This window comes from Melanerpes formicivorus, unplaced genomic scaffold, assembly GCF_026170545.1.
Source record: "Melanerpes formicivorus ecotype bairdi unplaced genomic scaffold, bMelFor1.0.p_v2 SCAF_17, whole genome shotgun sequence".
Lineage (NCBI taxonomy): Eukaryota > Metazoa > Chordata > Aves > Piciformes > Picidae > Melanerpes > Melanerpes formicivorus.
Window position 1 is genome coordinate 6,880,749 of NW_027142369.1, and position 18,747 is coordinate 6,899,495.

An 18,747-nucleotide genomic window follows, 5' to 3' on the forward strand; every position below is an offset into this window, starting at 1 on the left:
GATTTCAACCACCCGGACATCTGCTGGAGGGACAACACAGCAAGGCACCAGCAATCCAGGATGTTCCTGGACTGCATAGAAGACAACTTCCTCCTCCAAATGGTAGAGGAACCCACAAGAAATGGTGCTATGCTGGACCTTGTTCTCATCAACAGGGAAGGGCTGGTAAGCAATGTGAGGCTCATAGACAGCCTTGGCTGCAGTGACCATGAAGCAGTTGAATTTAATCTCCTCAGGGCAATCAGGAGGAAGTATTCCAAGCTCATGACCCTAGACTTTAGGCGTGCAGATTTTGATCGCTTCAGGGATCTGCTAGCCAAAGTGTCGTGGGACAAAGCCCTGGAGGGAAGAGGGACCCAGGACAGCTGGTCAGTATTCAAGGACCACCTCCTCTGTGTCCAGGAGCTCTGTGTACCAACAAAGAGAAAAGCAGGTAAGAATGCTAGGAGGCCTGCCTGGATGGGCAAGGAGCTACTGGACACACTATTACTTAAAAGGAAACTCTACAGGAAGTGGAGGGAAGGACAGGTAGAACAGGGGGAATATAAGGAAGCTGCCCGAGCAGCAAGAGTCCTGGTTAGGAAAGCCAAAGCAGAGTTTGAGTTGAATCTAGCCAGGGAGATTAAAGGGAATACTAAGAACTTTTACAGGTATATTAATGGGAAGAAGAAGACTAGGGAAGGTGTGGGCCCCCTCAGAAAGGAAAATGGTGACATGGTCACAAGTGATGAGGAAAAGGCTGAGGTACTTAATAACTTCTTTACCTCAGTCTTCACTGCAAGGGCCTCTAGCCACACTCCTGATGTTATGGAAGTCAAAGCCAGGGATGGGGAGGAAGAACTGCCCATTGTAAGTGCAGATCAGGTTCGTGATCACCTGAAGAACCTGAAAGTGTTCAAGTCCATGGGACCCGACGGGATACACCCACGGGTGCTGAGAGAACTGGCAGATGAGGTTGCTAAACCCCTCTCTATTCTATTTCAAAAGTCATGGCAATCTGGGGAAGTCCCCACAGACTGGAAAAGGGGAAACATTGCCCCCATCTTCAAAAAGGGCAAGAAGGAGGAACCAGGGAACTACAGGCCAGTCAGTCTCACCTCTGTGCCTGGAAAGATCATGGAGCAGATCCTCCTGGAGTCACTACTCGCTCAAAAGAATAGTGAAGAGGTGATTGGGAACAGTCAGCATGGCTTTGCCAAGGGCAAATCCTGCCTGACCAACCTGGTGGCCTTCTATGAGCAGGTGACAAAATTAATAGATGAGGGGCGAGCAACTGATGTCATTTACCTGGACCTGAGCAAAGCCTTCGACACTGTCCCGCACCACATCCTGGTCTCCAAACTGGTGACACATGGGTTTGATGGGTGGACCACTAGATGGATAAGGAACTGGCTTGATGGCCGCACCCAAAGAGTGGCTGTCAATGGCTCCATGTCCCAGTGGAGGCCAGTGACAAGCGGAGTCCCTCAGGGATCAGTCCTGGGACCTGTCTTATTCTACATCTTTGTGGGTGACATGGACAGTGGCATTGAGTGCACCCTCAGCAAGTTTGCTGATGACACCAAGCTGTGTGGTGCAGCAGACACGCTGGAGGGAAGGGAGGCCATCCAGAGGGACCTTGACAGGCTGGAGAGGTGGGCACAAGCCAACCTCATGAAGTTCAATAAGAGCAAGTGCAGGGTCCTGCATCTGGGTCGAGGCAATCCCAGGCACAAATACAGGCTGGGCAGTGACTGGCTAGAAAGTAGCCCTGAGGAGAGAGGCTTGGGGGTGCTGGTGGACAAGAAGCTCATCATGAGCTCTCAGTGTGCACTTGCAGCCCGCAAAGCCAATCAGATCCTGGGCTGCATCAGGAGAAGTGTGGCTAGCAGGTCGAGGGAGGTGATCCTCCCCCTCTACTCAGCCCTGGTGAGACCCCACCTGGAGTACTGTGTCCAGTTCTGGAGCCCCTATTACAAGAGGGATGTGGAGGTGCTGGAACGTGTCCAGAAAAGGGCCACGAGGATGATCAGAGGGCTGGAGCACCTCTCCTATGAGGACAGACTGAAGGAGTTGGGGCTGTTCAGTCTGCAGAAGAGAAGGCTCCGAGGTGACCTAATTGTGGCCTTCCAGTATCTGAAGGGGGCCTACAGGAAGGCTGGGGAGGGACTTCTCAGGATCTCAGGTAGTGAAAGGACTAGGGGGAATGGAATGAAGCTGGAGGTGGGGAGATTCAGGCTAGATGTGAGGAGGAGGTTCTTCACCATGAGAGTGGTGAGACCCTGGAATGAGTTGTCCAGGGAGGTGGTCGAGGCCCCATCCCTGGGAGTGTTTAAGAGCAGGCTGGATGAGGCTCTGTCCAGCCTGATGTAGTGTGGGGTGTCCCTGCCCATGGCAGGGGGGTTGGAACTAGATGATCCTTGTGGTCCCTTCCAACCCTGAATGAAACTATGAAACTATGAAACCTCAGGGTAATACCTGTATTCAGGGTAATACTTGCATTCTTTGTTACATGTTCCTTTTCTGCTGAGGGTTATTTTTTGGTTAAACATCTGCAAAGACCAATTTACCTGGTGATTCTAGCAATTTTCAGGTATTCAGAGTTTTCAAGTAAAATGTGATTTTAACTTTTTTTTTTCCCTTGACCTAATACCAGTTAATGACAGATGCAAATGACCTTGTATTTGTCTGATTGTTGGTGACAAAACAGATGATGACTATTCCCTTAATTATTTGCAGATAATGATCCTGCCACTATTTGGACATTGGTAGGCTGCCATTCAACTGGATTCTTAGAATAACTGCAGGAATTCAGTTTTAAGTAACAATAAATACAACAAATAGTTATTAATCCAAGTACTGGTAATATTTCTGGTTTAGAGAAGTAGTTCTGTGGAACAGACTCACATCCCTGTCTGTGCATAAAACTAATCTCAAGGAACATCAAGCAGATGGCAACAAGTATTTTGAAAATACCCTTTTTTTGATCAGTTCTCTTTTGCCCTGGTTCTAACAGAAGTCGAAGTTTGCAGCTCACCTCACTGAATCCCAACATTAAAAGCATGGAACTTGCTGAACTGAGTATCATATGATTAAAGGTGCCTATAAAGTAAATGGCATTTTTGATCAAATTTGACATTCATGCTTTTTTTATTTGTTGTCTTTCCTCAGGTTTTATCTGAACTAGATATTGTTGTTCCTCTTCAGTTACTCATCAGCATGTTTTCTGATGGAGTTAATTCTGTAAAAGAGTTAGCAAATCAAAGAAAGTCAAGAGCCAGTGAACTCGCGGGAAATCTTGTGTCTCGGAGGGTAACTTATTTATGCTGCTTATTTATTATTATTTTTTTTTTTAATTAGGACAGTTTCCCTATTAGAATGCATAGAGGCATTAAAAAGTGAACTTTCAATATGGCAGCGTTTGGTTGGAAACACTAATGACTATGAGAATGGAAGAAGATTGGCATGACTTCAATTAGTACCACTCTAACACATGATTAATGTAAAGCTAGTGCAGATAGGAACTGCAGAAAATCTGCAGGTTTTCCTTAATGAACTGGTTTGTTTGGAACACTAGTGGAATCTTCTTAATGTCTTTTCCAACCATTTTCATCCTCTGCACCTTCTATTAATAACCCTCAACAACAAGTTGTTATGGACAGTTGGTCACCCTGTGTGAGCTTTTGTATTCTCGTACAAATTTGCTGAGGCTAGGTATATTTTGAAAGGGAGAAAAAGCAGAATTTATTTGTTTCTCTGAATTTTTTTCCCCATCCAAGAGATTAAAAAATTGATCTAAAGTTATCCATCAGTCTTATGGTCTGGAAGTAAACACGTACCAATCTGTAGGCACTACACATACTTGGACATATGCGACTAACTTCCCAGTAGTCTCGGACAAAGTACTCCAAGGGCAGCAGAGCAAGAGGTCTTGAAAGGTGAGATCTTTAGATTTAAGGAACTACAATATCTAGGCAGCTGATGACTTCTTAAACGTGGTCAGATTGTCTTCTGATCTGGCTCTGCAGAGAGCACTCCCTCAGCTAGCCCATAATCACTTCTAAACTAAGCAGAAGAAACAGACAAAACTACTGTTTCGGCTTTCAGACCTTAGCTGTCTTAAAAGTAGATCTCACTTGTCATCTGTCTATCTATCTCCCTGTAACACTTAGAGAGTCTCAGGGTGTTTTAAGTGGACTGCTCTGTTGTGGACATAAATCAATGCAGACATGCATATCTTTTTACTGTTCTGTCTAGTTAATTTCCAGCTACTTGTGTCCTTGGTGCAGCCTTAGTTACATGGTTCTCTTGAGACAGCTTTGTTTACTAGCTTCCTCCTATTGAAGTTTGTGTTCCTGAATTATCAGCAGGTCATTGTAACCTGATGGCCAGTTCACTGCCTACACTAATTTTCTGTTTGGTTGATGTTAAAACTCCTTGTTAGTAGGAATAACATAATGGATGTCAGCCACTTGGCTGAAGAGAATGTACACATCCCTGCAGAATAGGATTCCTGTACTTCTATCATATTTTATCATTTAATGGCATTAAGAGACCTGCAGATTTTGCCAAAAAAGCTACAGAAGGAACAGTAAGGCTGTCAATGTTCTTGATGTTTTCTGCAGTTTCATACAGAATGAGGTTGCTCAAATGCGTAACAGTCATTTGGACATGTTGATTCTTTGTCTCCAGGTAAGCGTCGCTTCTGATCCTGGGCGCAGAGCTCAACATGGCATGCTGAGTCCTTTCCCAAGCCCCTTCCAGAGCCCATTTCGGAGTCCGATACGTAGTCCTTTTCACAGCCCTTTCAAGAACTTTGGACACCCCAGTGGAAAGACAATTGATTTTGACTGTGAAGATGATGAAATGAATCTTAATTGTTTCATTTTGATGTTTGATCTCATTTTGAAACAGGTACTTGCTGAATTAAAACAGCTACACTGAGGGGACACTGAAGTTCTGTAGTCACTTTTGGCTCACCTCTAGTCCTGTGCTGAATTCCTTTCTGCTAAGGGACTGACACAAAGTGTAACTTTTAAATCCTTCTAAAGTGCTCATCTGCTTGTACACATACAGGAGTTATAGGTTCATGGTCAATGAAGGGAAGTTAAATACCTCTACATTCATGTTAGATGGCTCATAGGAGTCAAAGAAACTGCTTCGTGTAGATTTCTACAGTCTAGAAGCAGAGGTTTGTTGTTAAGTTTAGATTAGATGTGTAATACTTGGATAGCTAAATTTGTATATTGTGAATCCAAGGCCAAGTGTTTTGGCTGTCGGCAGGTAAAATTCATGGGTCCTGTACTTGAAATTGTCTGTTTAGCTGTTTGAGCTTAGGCCTCAACACCAGTGGCAATTAAGAATTGAATTCCAGTTTGTCTTTTGAGATACACTTCCTGATGCTGTGATAAAGCACTAGCAGAGATACAGAAGAGGCAGAATAGTTAGTGCTCTGGCTTTTAAAAAGATAATAAAACCTTACTCTTCTAATTCTTTTTCAGATGGAACTCCAGGATGATGGTGTCACTTTGGGCTTAGAGAACAGCATTTCAAAAGATATAATATCCATCATAAACAATGTTTTCCAGGCACCCTGGGGTGGGTCTCACACCTGTCAGAAAGATGAAAAAGTAGTTGAATGTGGTCTGTGTCAGTCTAGCATTCTGTGTTACCAGCTGGGTTTTGAGCTACTGGAACAGCTTGCTCCAAAAGAAGAAATCAGGCTTGTGGTAAGTAGAACAGAAAAGGGTCTGTATTACTGGTGTGCTGAAACTCCTCTTTGTCATTAGCCTCATTACATTGTGCTGACCTTTGGCATGGAGGATTTGGGAGGTTAAAGCAAAATGCTGTTGAACTGTAAAATTTCTAAGTTTGAATTGATTCAAAGAACCCAGGGAAGATGACAATATTCATCCAGTATGAACTTTTCCCCATGAACATCGAAGTGCTGTTTCATTTTGGAAGGCACGCTCTTATGATACCGTGTCTTAAATAAAATATGAAGTGTTAATACTTTTTATCTTTTAAAAGCTAAGAGTGGCTATTTTGAAATTATTTTTGAATGAATCAAACACATACATGTGCTCTCCAATCACTAGTCATCATTAAAGCCCTATATAGCTTTGTAGAACTGAAGCTGTGGTGGATTTATGTTAAGTTGTATGTCTGTTGTTCGTAACTATTCCATATGATAGTTCAGGAGACAGCATCACTCCCATTATTCTGAGTGCTCATTTGCTGTGCCATGGCAGTGACAAGGTGTTAATTAATTGTAATTATTTTTTTTTGTGATGAGTGCAGTGATGCCTTTTGATTAGTAAAAGCTTCAGAATTCCATTTGGATGTATATGCTGATTGTAGGTGTTGTGCATGTGGTGTTCAGTACCTTGTCCAAGAGGAGTGGTCTCATGCCATTTCAGTTTAGATTGTCACCTCAAGCGAAAGTGTCAAGTGGTGCAGTCTTTTGAGTGCTGGGTCTTGGTGCCATTTCTAGGACCATTAATAATGCAATGGCCACAATGGAAATCTGTGATCCTGGTCATGGGCAGAACTAGCTCCAGTCTGCTTCTTCTTTTCAATGTAAAAGTGATTGAGATAGGTCCTGCCTCTAAGCCTGCACCTCTACAGCAGTGTAGGAAACATGCCCTGCTCCTATCTTTCACTCCTCTGAGGGAAGGATGACAAGTTTGGTGAAATCACAGCTCTGTGATTGCGTCCACCTCAGCTCCAAGATGTGCTGTTTTTGTTAAGTAATATCACTTAAATCTGTCTTTGAAATGTAGTCTTCTTGTCTGTCTGCATTTGCTGATGCAGAATTTTAGATATGCAGGTGATTTGAGTGCACGAGTGCCTGTGGAAGTAGATGTGCAGCTTATCACACCAAATATAACTTAAAGAGTAGGATATAACCTTATGTGTTTAGATAACATCAAGAAATGAATTTAACTTATTATATTCTTGAAGGAGCCCACAGATAACCTCGAGGATAGTCTCCTCTATACTAGACCTGAGTTTATTATAGGAACTGAAGGAGAAGAGGAAGACAAATTGGCACCAAAACATGGAGAAAACCCAGGAAATCACACAGAGACCACAGAAAATGCTGGTAGGTGGAGGATGACAGGGTTGAGTATTTCAGTAAGGCTTTAGACAAAATGCTTTTATGCATACATAATACAAAGTTCTGAATGCCCAGCAATGCCCAGTCACTTTTTACTCATGCATTTAGTTCTTTCAACATATTAATTAAATAGGAAGGGCTGTATTTATGTTAATAGTAAGCATTATTGTCTCTCTCTCAAAAAAGAAAAAGGTAGATGAGATCTTGGCTTTTTGAACGCACAAAGTAATAAAAACATTACATGCCAAATTCCTTGCTGTAGTATCTTTACTGGCTGCAGAATTACTGTAGCTAGAATTATGCGCCAGGGGAGGTTTAGGCTGGATGTTTAGGAAGAAGCTCTTCATAGAAAGAGTGATTGACCATTGGAATGGGCTGCCCAGGGAGGTGGTGGGGTCACCATCACTGGAGGTGTTTAGGAAGAGACTTGATGGGGTGCTTGGTGCCATGGTTTAGTTGATTAGATGGTGTTGGATGATAGGTTGGACTTGATGATCTCAAAGGTCTCTTCCAACCTGGTCTGGTCTATTCTATTCTATTCTATTCTATTCTATTCTATTCTATTCTATTCTATTCTATTCTATTCTATTCTATTCTATTCTCTTGTCTTTTTGACATTACTTAGTTTTGTTTTGAATCCACAAATGAGACAATTTTAACTTTTTATGTAACTTACATTTTTTAACAGCGATAAAGAATGACACAGAAAGAAAATTTTGTTATCAGCAACTTCCAGTTACCTTGAAGCTCATCTACACTATATTGCAGGTAACATTGATTGTTTGTTTAGTTTGAACTTTTGGTTAAGTGTTGTCATTGTGTTGAGAGGAGTATGTCTGCTTACACAGGAAATGTCAAGGTTTGAAGAACCAGACATTCTTTTTAACATGCTGAACTGTCTGAAGATCCTGTGTCTTCATGGGGAATGCCTGTACATAGCAAGAAAGGACCATCCACAATTTCTTGCTTATATTCAAGATCACATGCTGATTGCAAGGTAGGTTGTTAGTGCACAGTTTTGATTCCTACTTTGCTGTTACGTTTGTTGTTGGCATCAAAGAATTTGCAGGTTTAGTAGGAAAATTAACAAAGGGTGATAGAGAGGCATGGAAAGGTTAACTAAATGTATAAAGGCACATTGCACAGGCTAACTAAGAAGTTGCAAGTTAAACCAAAATACCCTGCATTGTCTGTCATGGCTACTCTGTTGTGTGCCACTTGTTTTGCAGTGAGTCAGAGTTTCTTGTATTGAATAATAGCATTGCCATAGTGAATTGGATTGAAATCTGCATTTTAGGAGGAAGGGACTTTAGCAGAAAACTCACTGAATAATCAGCATATGATGATGTTCTGAAATAGCCTGTGTTCATTAGGGCTTACAGCTGCTCTGTATCAGTTCCACAGAGCATCCCATAAAATCATGGAAAAGACCTTTAAGATCATCAAGTTCAACCATTTTCTAATTTTACCAAGTCTGGTGCTAAACCGTATCCCTTAGCACCATATCTATGCATCTTGTAAACACTTCCAGAATGGGGATTCAGCCACTTCTCTGGAGTGCCTGTTCCAGTGTTTGATAACCCTTTCAGTGAAAAAAAAAATTCTAATATCTAAGTTAAGCCTCCTTTGGTGCAACTTGAGGCCATTTCTTCTTGTTCTATTACTTGTTACTAAGGAGAAGAGACTGACCCTCACCTCCTTCCAGGTAGTTGTAGAGAGCAATAAAGTCTCCCCTCAGTCTCCTATTTTTCAGACTAAACAACCCTGGTTCTATCAGCTGTTCCTTGTAAGACTTGTTCTCAAAACCCCTCATAAGCCCTTCTCTGGACCTGCTCCAAGACATAAATGTCTTTCTTGTAGTGAGGCGTCCAAAACTGAACACAGTATTCAAGGTGTGGCCTCACTAGTGCTGAGTACAGGGAGAGACTCCTGATACATTAAGGTTTTAGCAGACTAGAGAATCTGACCTAAATCTAAATATGATCAAATTATGAACACCCAACATCCTAGTAGTTTATTAATGGACACGTTTTGTGATGCCAAGACAGTTCATGTGGCTTATGTACTGAAGCTGGTCATGCTGGAACTACTAATTCGTAGTGTAGATTATGTTTCATGGCAGTTGTGCCTTGAATTAGGCAAATTCTGGTCAAATCTGAAGTGTTTAAATGTAAGGACTATTTGAGCCTGTTTTTTGTTTTCCCTAGAAAAACTGCTGTAGTTACAGTTTTGCAAGTAGATCTGTCCTGCTACCAGAAACTCTACTATTCACATATACGCCTGGGATAGCTCATAGAGTATATTCCCACCAACAACACACTGTAGATTCATAGAAGAAAGGATGTCAAGGGGATGTTTTTATAAGCAGACTTAATTTTTTTAATCTTTCCAGCTTATGGGGAGTTGTGAAGTCTGAATTTTCTCAGCTTTCTTCCCTGGCAGTCCCGCTTCTTCTTCATGCACTTTCACTTCCCCATGGAGCTGACATTTTCTGGACAATAATAAACAGCAATTTCAACAGCAAAGATTGGAAGATGAGATTTGAAGCAGGTAGGCCTGAGAAATAGACACTATTTTCTCTTCATTGCTTCACTGAAGAAGTAGAGCTTTTTCTGCTATAAGTGAAGAGATCTTTAATAGTTGATTATCGTTTTGCTGCTTTGGGGAGTTTTGGTTCAAAACTATGACACAACAATACAGTAAAATAGAGAACATGAGACATTTTGGATAAAGTAAGTCAAAATTAGGACACTTGCCAGTTATTTTTGTTCTCAGTTTCTCAGATGTGCATATTTCTAAGAGAGGTATATTAATCAGGACATAAAGAAGCCATTGCCTAAATTAATATGCATATTCTGTCTTTCTGGGGGCATGGATGCTGCAGTGGAGAAGGTGGCTGTGATGTGCAGATTTTTGGATATTCACTCTGTGACAAAAAACCACCTACTGAAGTACTCTCTGGCTCATGCATTCTGCTGTTTCCTGACTGCTGTGGAAGATGTTAACCCAGCAGTAGCTACAAGAGCTGGACTATTACTTGATACCATTAAGAGGCCAGCTTTGCAGGTAAGTTCATTGTATGGGGAAAAAAAACCAAACAACTTTAAAACATGAATCTGGGTTTTCACCTGAAGTTCAGAGTTGTTCAGGCATACAGGATCATGGTCACTGCTAATACCTCTTTAGGCAAGGCTTATGGGTCTTGGTACTCGCCATATTCACAAAAGAGCCAAGGGAAGTGATCCTGCTGTAGCCTCAAGTTAGAATCATAAAATCATTTAGGATGGAAAGTACTCGCAAGGTCATCAAGTCCAACCATAAAAACTTGCTGAATTCAAAAGATTACTATTGCATTTGAGCTGCTGTTGGGGGAAGCTGTAAATGTTTTTAGTATTATTTTAAAATTTATTGACATTTTCCAATTTTTAAAAAACCCCAAGATTTGTGAAACTTATGACTCTGCTGAGCTGACACTGAGAAAATGTATTCAAGCAAAACAAAACATAGCCTTGATCTTTTCAAGCTTTATATAGGCATTTAATTGTAAGCATGTGAGAGACCCTGCCAGCCACAATTCTCATGATTAAAACTATGAGGATAGGAAAGTGGATCAGAGCCTACATGCACAAGCAAGGGGAAAAACATTAGAAATCTCATAGTACACAATTCAGCTCTAGTTCCCTGAGCAGAATATGTATTTTTAAAAGTTCAATGCTCCTGCCTATAAAAAGCTGTTAATTCTTGCCAGCTTTATTCCATACAGTGCTCTTTCAAAATAATTTCCGGAGAATTTGAATTCACTGAGTTCTCTGAGACTATTAGTAGTAGCCTGCACTTTCATATTTAGCATGTGGGTTTTCTTCTCAAACATAAATGCCCACACTACACTCAAAACTCTAGTACAGATAAAATACAGATGTATTTCGAGGCAAAGTGCTTCTGATACATTTCATCACATAATCTCTCTTTCTCTGTTTGGGCTTGGTGATTAATTCATTTTGCAATTGAGCACTTGATTCAGTTGACTAAATACAAGCTTTTTCTCAGACAGGGGTGTGTGACGAGAGTGCTCTGATACTGTAACAAAGTTGGTGAGGGGCTTGGAACACAAGCCCTATGAGGAGAGGCTGAGGGAGCTGGGGCTGCTTAGCCTGGACAAGAGGAGACTCAGGGGTGACCTTATTGCTGTCTACAACTACCTGAAGGGGGGTTGTAGACAGGCAGAGGCTGGTCTCTTCTCCCAGGCAGCCAGCACCAGAACAAGAGGACACAGTCTCAGGCTGTGCCAGGGGAGGTTCAGGCTGGAGGTCAGGAGGAAGTTTTACAGAGAGAGAGTGATTGGCCATTGGAATGGGCTGCCCAGGGAGGTGGTGGAGTCGCCGTTGCTGGAGGTGTTCAGGAGGAGACTTGACAGGGTGCTTGGATGCATGGTTTAGTTGGTTGGGTGGTGTTGGATGATAGGTTGGACGCAAGGATCTTGAAGGTCTCTTCCAACCTGGTCTATTCTATTCTATTCTATTCTATTCTATTCTATTCTATTCTATTCTATTCTATTCTATTCTATTCTATTCTATTCTAAATGTGCAAAAGGACAGAACTTTGCCTAGACCATTGTATTCCTCAAAATCTTAGGAAATTTTGCCTTCTAAATATGATGTTCATTTCTTTCCTTATCTTACTTTTTCATTTATACCAGTAGCATTAGTTCTAATTTAAAGGGCTTGGTAGAGAAAAAGGAGCTATACCTTTATCCTGTACTTATTAACAGGAAAAGTTGTAGAGGCTTCATCCTGCCTTTAAAAAGTGCTTGAAGTTTTCACATCTCAGTTCTGTGTTTTGTTTGTTTGTTTTGTGCCTGTTTTTCCTCTATAGGGTCTCTGCCTCTGCCTCGATTTCCAGTTTGACACGGTTGTTAAGGACAGGCCGACAATTCTTAGTAAGCTTTTGTTACTTCATTTTCTAAAAGCGGATATTCCAGCTTTGAGCTGGGAGTTCTTTGTGAATCGCTTTGAGACCCTGTCTCTGGAAGCACAGCTTCATCTGGACTGCAACAAAGAATTCCCATTCCCTACAAGTAAGCAGAGTCCAAATCAATCTCATCACTTTTTGTCAGCTTCTGGAATTTGAGCTGCTTGCAGAGTTCTGAGAGCATTAACGGTCGGGGAGATGTAGGTCTCACCTGTATAAATTCTCTGAGATTGGGTAATCTTTTGCACCAAGCGAATAATTCAAAGTGAACAATTTTTGACTGTCCAGATAGAGATTAGGCCATATTCTGTTGCACCTTTGGTGTCATATTTTACTCTCACTATGATGTGCTCAACAGCCTTGGTTGAAATGAGGTCTGGTTCTATGATCAGCTATAACCTTCATTAACCCACCTGTTCTTTTGTACATGTTCTTATGCTGTCAGCATTGCTATTCTCAAAGGCCTAGGTCATGCCTGACCCTGTTATGCAGTGGTCTGTATGAAGAGAGCCCTAGGAGCTGTATGATCCTTGACAGACAAATGTACGAGTCACAGCACAGGAGGTGCATGGACACTTAAAGCAGGCACTTAGTCAACTATTCCTGCAGTGACAAATATTTGTGTTTGTCCTGTTCATACCTGGTTTTTGGTGAGATACCATGTCTCCTTCCATTCACATTTGTGTGTAACTGTTTAACATGCTGAGTAATTGAAAACTGCCTTACCTGAGTGGTGGCCCATGAGGCAGATCTACTTCCATCTGATTTCTTGGAAGAGGTGAGCATACAGCTGTTTGGATAGTGTGTGCTCCTTCAGTAGCCTAATGCCTTCTCCTACACTTCTGTGAAGCCCAAAGCTGCATCCATATAGAAAATAGTTGGAACTACAAACATACTTTCTCTGTATATGAGTAGCTTGACCCAAAGCTAGGAACTGCTGCTGTGGCCTGAGCAGGGAATCTTGTCACCAATTTCTTGCACCTGTGGCTGAAAATTTAAGGTCATATCTTTAAACACGAGTGTTTTGAGTAATGTAAAAATTAAAATATGCAGAAGATATTTTTCAGGTTTCTTTTTAACCTTTCTCTTTGCCTTTTCAAAGAAACAGGTGGTGTGAAGAATGAGCTAACTAGCTCTGGTCACTTAGATAATTAAACCAAAGGGTTTGAATGCACCTATAGTGCATGGATATAGAAAAGTATTGGTGCCCCCATTAAGACTTGCAATGATACTGCTGGTAACACAACTGTAAATGCTCACAGGTTGTTGGACACACTGTTCAAATCCAGGATAATAGGTGTAGGCAGGACGGGAAGTTGGTGGGGCAAAAGTAGACCACATTTGGATATGAGTGCACTAAATGTGATCCATGTGTGTAAGATTTTTGCAATATTCCCTTAGGCTGAAATTCAGATTTTGGTCTCAAGGACCTGTTTTTGTCCACTGTCTAAAGAAAGAAGTAACAGCACATTTTTTTTTTAAACACAGTGTGCTTTTTGGGGGTGTATGGATTTCAGAGAGGGTATGCAAACAAGTGCCTTGGAGATGGACCCCCTGAGCCCATATGAAGCTTTCTTGACTTGAGTAGGACCTGGGGCCCAATTGTGCTTGGGCAGCACTAGGGCTTTGTCGTGCTGTGGAAAGAATCCTAACATGGTCAATTGCATTTGCAAAGCTATCACTGCTGTCCGGACGAATGTCGCCAACCTCAGTGATGCAGCAATGTGGAAGATCAAGAGGGCTCGTTTCGCACGGAATCGTCAGAAGAGTGTGCGCTCCCTGAGGGACAGTGTGAAGGGACCAGCGGAGTCAAAGAGAGCTCTCTCCCTTCCAGAAACCTTAACCACCAAAATTCGTTGAGTATCTATTTATATTTTTGTAAGGCGCTTGCGTCTTCTCCCTTAGGATTGTGTCCTATTGATGGCTACACATTGGAATAATCAGTAATTACCCAGCTGTGGTAGCAAGTTTAGGTTTCTGACTGGTTAGTGCATTATTCAGATAGTCTGTGCTGCATTTGTTTAAAATGCCAGAATGAAATGCTCCAAGACTAGTTTGTGGATAGATCTTAATTTTTATTTGTGGCTAATACACAGTAATTTTATCTAAAACAGATACAGTGTTTACAGAAAAATGTCTCCATTACTGATTTATTTATTAAGTTATCGATTATAAATCAGCATATGCTAGATATCTTAAAAAGATCTGTTAATGTCTTAATTGAGCTCTGGGCTATCTTTAGAATTCCTTTCTTAAGAAAACAATGTTCACGCAGCATATCCTTCCTGCCAGCTTGTATAAGAGACCTTAGGTGCTGGAAAACCATAGGCCTATATGAAGTGCTGTACAGGTATCTTTCCAAGAAGGAATAAAGCTTATCCATTCTCATTTAGAGAATTTTACAAACATTTAAGTCTTTATATTCTAATTGGACCTCTTATGTTGCTCCTACCCATATAATAGGAACTGATAAAATGTTCATACCTGGATACTAGTGAACTGTTAAGTTAGAAGGTAATTTCTCCAAAACAAACACAGCCACATTTTGGGATGCTTCTTGGCCAATTTCTGATCTTGCATAGGAAGCCCTGTGTGATGACTCTTGTACCAGCAAAAATGAGTGATGGAGAAAACTAGAGGTATATAATATGGTTCACTAAATCTGTAGTGCGCCAAAGTGGCATGTTTCAAATGGTTACACTCACCGCCTGAGAACCATGCATGAGTAAATGAATGTAAATATGCTAGCACTGAATATATGCTTAAGTATAAGATGTCAGTATTGCCATTTTAAACAGAGTTGCTTGTGTTTTGTTTTGTGTTGTTTTGTTTTGTTTTGTTTTGTTTTGTTTTGTTTTGTTTTCAAGCTGTGAGCTTGACTAGACATGAGCAGTCTGCTCCAGCACTTGGAGGGACACCAGAGCAAACACCAGGTGGGTTTAACAAGTGGGCTGTTTTTATGGAACTGGAGAAGGAAGGCACTGGCACTCATGAGATAGCTTACACAAGATGGAAGTTGTCCAAAAGGCTAAGTGAATCACTTCTCAGCGTGGTTCCAAAAGGTGTAAATTGATGTTTCGCTCTTGATCTGTACTTCAGGGCTGGGAGAAGGTTATTGAGAGGCAGTCAGCTATGCCGGAAGTGCCCAAACCTCCTGTGGCCCTCAGGAACAGGTTGGGCCCATGGATCACCCGTGTTCAGCTCGATTTTTGACTTTCAGGTTTTAGAGAAAGCAGAGAGAATGCATTGTATTTTTTGTACTGTAAATTATACTTGTTTTCTCTAAGTCCCTTATTTTATATTTATTGACATTTTGTGAAGGTGTCACTCTTCTGTCAGGCATTTGCATAATAGCTTATTCAGCAGAGTCCAAGTTGTCCCTAAGTAATTGTGACAACTGACAGTTCTTGCTCTGAGTCCTCTGTAGACCGACCATTTGGAAGTGAAAAAACTCTAATTTGATTCTCTTCACATTCTTTCTTCAAGACTTGCAACATTTCCTGCAAACAAAAATTCGTATTATGAACAGACGAGCTTACTTGGTGATCAGCTGAAAGGAAAATAAATACCTTGCCTTGTGGGCAGTGACTAAGCTGTGAAATGGACTAGGAGACCTCTGAATTAGCAGCCCTGTCATACTAGCCCAGCAAAAGCTGGATATCAACCAGTTCTTTACAGAATATATGTGCAAGTTGTCAAAGATTGCAGAAGGCACAAGGGAAATAGTGGTGCCATGAACAGATGTGTCAGTGAATGATTGTTCTTATTTAATGACACCACTCATCTGCTGTGTCCTGGGGTTTTCTGGCTTGGGTAATTAATCACCTAAGGTTCAGATTAAGTTTCCACTAATATATACATATATATATAAAATATATTTTTATATATATTATATATATATATATTTATATATTTTTATATATATATATGTGTGTGTGTGTGTGTATATATATAAAGTTGTAACTAGTAACCACTGATATGACGAAAAGTCTGATAATATGAGTCAAAGTTACCACAGATACTTTGGAAACTAGGAGACAAATGATTGTCCCTCTCCTTCTGCCCAGTATTTATTGTTTCTTTCCAACATTTCTTTTTTTAAGGTTTGACTCACAATTTTTTAATCTTTTCATTGACAGTCCTAAGCATACCTGATTTGTTCACATAGCTGAAGTTTTTTTTCTATAATGCATTTTTAATGTGGTTCTGAGAATGATACTTGCAGTGTTTTCTGATTCTTCTTATTTCACAATTTAGAGTTTTCATTTTGTACCTGCAAATCTTGTTCCAGGAAAATTTTGGGCAGGGAATTTCAATTTTAAAGGATGGTTTCTGTAAATAAAAAAAAAAATAAAATTGCATTGAAAACTATTTGGAGCAAACCCTCCTCATATAATAGGAAGTTAATGATTTCTTTGTACCAAAATGAGACTAGTAAAGGAAAGTTAATCTCAATAGAAGTGACTCCTAATAGAAGTGGTTCTGAAAATTCCCCTCCATAGTTTCATTTTCACCTGTCATAGAATTATCAAGGCTGTAATGTTTGCTGAGGAAAGACTGAAAACTACACCAGATGAGAATTTGGTGGAAGTGGAATTTGATTCTCATTTAGTGCATAGATGTGAAGGAATAATTACTCTCATTTTGTCAGAAATGCACTGGGATGGGATGATAAGCAGCTCCATTAAACATGGGCAATGGAGTTCAGCATAGACAGCAGGTTTTTACTGTGCTATTGATCCTGAGGCAACAGAGGAGCAATGCCCTCAGAAATGTGTGCCTATCTCCTGTGAATTCCCCATGAGTAATTGAGTGGAGATGGAACAAGGAACTCTGGAAAAAAATTGATGTATTCTATATACTGGTTAAAGTCCTATCTAGTGTTTGATACCAACATCTCTCTTGTGTCAATAGGACAACCCTCCCCAGAGAATGATAATACAATAAAAGACCTACTGCCAGAGGATGCTGGGATTGATCACCAGACTGTCCACCAGCTCATTACTGTGCTAATGAAGTTCATGGCAAAGGATGAGAGTAGTGCTGAGTCGGACATCAGCAGTGCTAAAGCTTTCAACACAGTCAAGCGCCATCTATACGTCCTGCTTGGTTATGATCAGCAGGAAGGATGCTTTATGATTGCACCACAAAAAATGCGTGTTTCAACCTGCTTTAATGCCTTTATTGCTGGAATAGCACAAGTAGGTGAAGGCATTTACTACTTTTTTCATTGATTTCTCATTACCTGTTGTTGAAGTGGTGGTAGCACAACCTTCTTTGTAGCAAACTAAGTGGCTGAGTGTGATAATCCTACTTCAAACTCCTTAACACCTCCTCACTTGGTGAAAGAATTTAGGAACAAGGATGGCTGCTTGTTCTTTACTATCCAAAAGCTCTGAGTAGCCTAATCAAGTGCTTTCTGTAGGGTTTTGTCCTGCAATTAAAAAGTAAATAGTTATATAGCAGTATGCTAATTTATAACCTCCTACTAGTATTCTAAACATGCTGCATCACTGGCAAAGAGATAAGGTTTTGCGTGCATGGAGGTGTGCAAATACTACTACTATATGAAAAACTAGAGACTGCTCCAACCCCCTTTGCCTTCTTTCCCTAGTCTTTGAATGCCTTACTTTCCTTATGTGATATTTATTCCTTTCCCCTTCAGGAACACCTGGGACTCATACACTTTGGCTTGTTTCTGTGTGTGAATGGTCTGTAAAATCTTTGACATTCTTCATTTTGTGGAAGACTCATTCTCCTTCTTCCTTAGAAGAAGGACTTTCTATTCACCCTTTCCTAGGGACTGGTGCCACCATGAACTTCTGTCTGTATTGCTATGATAAATGACTGAGCACATCCTTGCCTCATGTCTTCTTTCTTCATCTTGTAAGGAGGACTGTAATTTTCTACTTAACAAAGCTCTTCTAAGGCTCAAGTAATTCTTAGAACAGCTGCTGATGCTCGGCTGAAAAATGTTTCACAATTGCAGAGTATTCTTAATTGCCTTGAAACATCATCACCATTTCCTCACTTTTTCCTCATCACAGTCTCTCATGAGGGATTACTTTAGGACAGAGTAAGGTCTGTAATTTCAGCTCTCCTCCTGCCCCAGCTTTTAAAATGCTCACTGTAACCTTCAGATGTTGCTCAAAGCTGTCTTAGCCACTTTCCTATCTGCAGTACTTATCAGGATTCTCTGTTTTACACACTGAAACTCATGATTTTTCAAACTCAGTTGTAATGTAGGTACATGGATAAACTTTGGCCGTTGTGGAGAAGTCAGGTATCTGTGTTTTAGTAGACAAAAAAATAAAAGGTGTTAATGCAAACTGGGTAGCTGCTCACGTATCCCAAATCCATTGCCTTGGAACACCATGCTGTATATTGTTAATCATATTTTTTTTTTTTCTATCTGTGCTCCAAATTTGTGTTCCCAAATTTCAGAAATCAAAACTCTAAATATCAACTCCTGCCTTTCCTCTTCATCCTTATGATAGCCTAATTTGCCATTTCTGTTTGAAAAGCTTTGTAGTTAAATCCTGACTCCCCTGATGTTAAATTAAATTTGAGAACTTAGGCAGGCCAGGATTTGCCTACATTTAACAGACAACAAAACAAATTTATTTGGGGGTGGGGAAATTTCTTTTTCTTAGTTGTAGGGTCTCTTCTGATTGGGAATC

At 40.7% G+C, this 18,747-nt stretch overlaps 2 protein-coding genes across 6 annotated transcripts in view; one reads left to right on the top strand and one right to left on the bottom strand.

Annotated features, from left to right (window-relative positions):
• Positions 1–18,747, top strand: part of UNC79 (unc-79 homolog, NALCN channel complex subunit) — a 141,782-nt gene that overhangs the window by 62,700 nt on the left and 60,335 nt on the right. For 4 of the 5 annotated variants that reach the window (XM_068148819.1, XM_068148823.1, XM_068148820.1 and 1 more), the window contains 12 exons: positions 3,151–3,291; positions 4,672–4,893; positions 5,481–5,708; positions 6,943–7,084; positions 7,788–7,867; positions 7,948–8,096; positions 9,492–9,649; positions 9,984–10,165; positions 11,972–12,173; positions 13,743–13,922; positions 14,935–15,000; positions 16,982–17,268. In XM_068148819.1, the coding sequence (XP_068004920.1) occupies positions 3,151–3,291; positions 4,672–4,893; positions 5,481–5,708; positions 6,943–7,084; positions 7,788–7,867; positions 7,948–8,096; positions 9,492–9,649; positions 9,984–10,165; positions 11,972–12,173; positions 13,743–13,922; positions 14,935–15,000; positions 16,982–17,268 (2,037 nt within the window). The remainder of the gene's footprint in view (positions 1–3,150; positions 3,292–4,671; positions 4,894–5,480; positions 5,709–6,942; positions 7,085–7,787; positions 7,868–7,947; positions 8,097–9,491; positions 9,650–9,983; positions 10,166–11,971; positions 12,174–13,742; positions 13,923–14,934; positions 15,001–16,981; positions 17,269–18,747) is intronic. The other variant, XM_068148822.1, reaches the window with a different exon arrangement.
• Positions 15,537–18,747, bottom strand: part of PRIMA1 (proline rich membrane anchor 1) — a 149,486-nt gene continuing 146,275 nt past the window's right edge. Inside the window, exon 5 of the mRNA XM_068148826.1 lies at positions 15,537–15,567. The gene's annotated coding sequence lies outside the window, so the exon portion shown is untranslated. The remainder of the gene's footprint in view (positions 15,568–18,747) is intronic.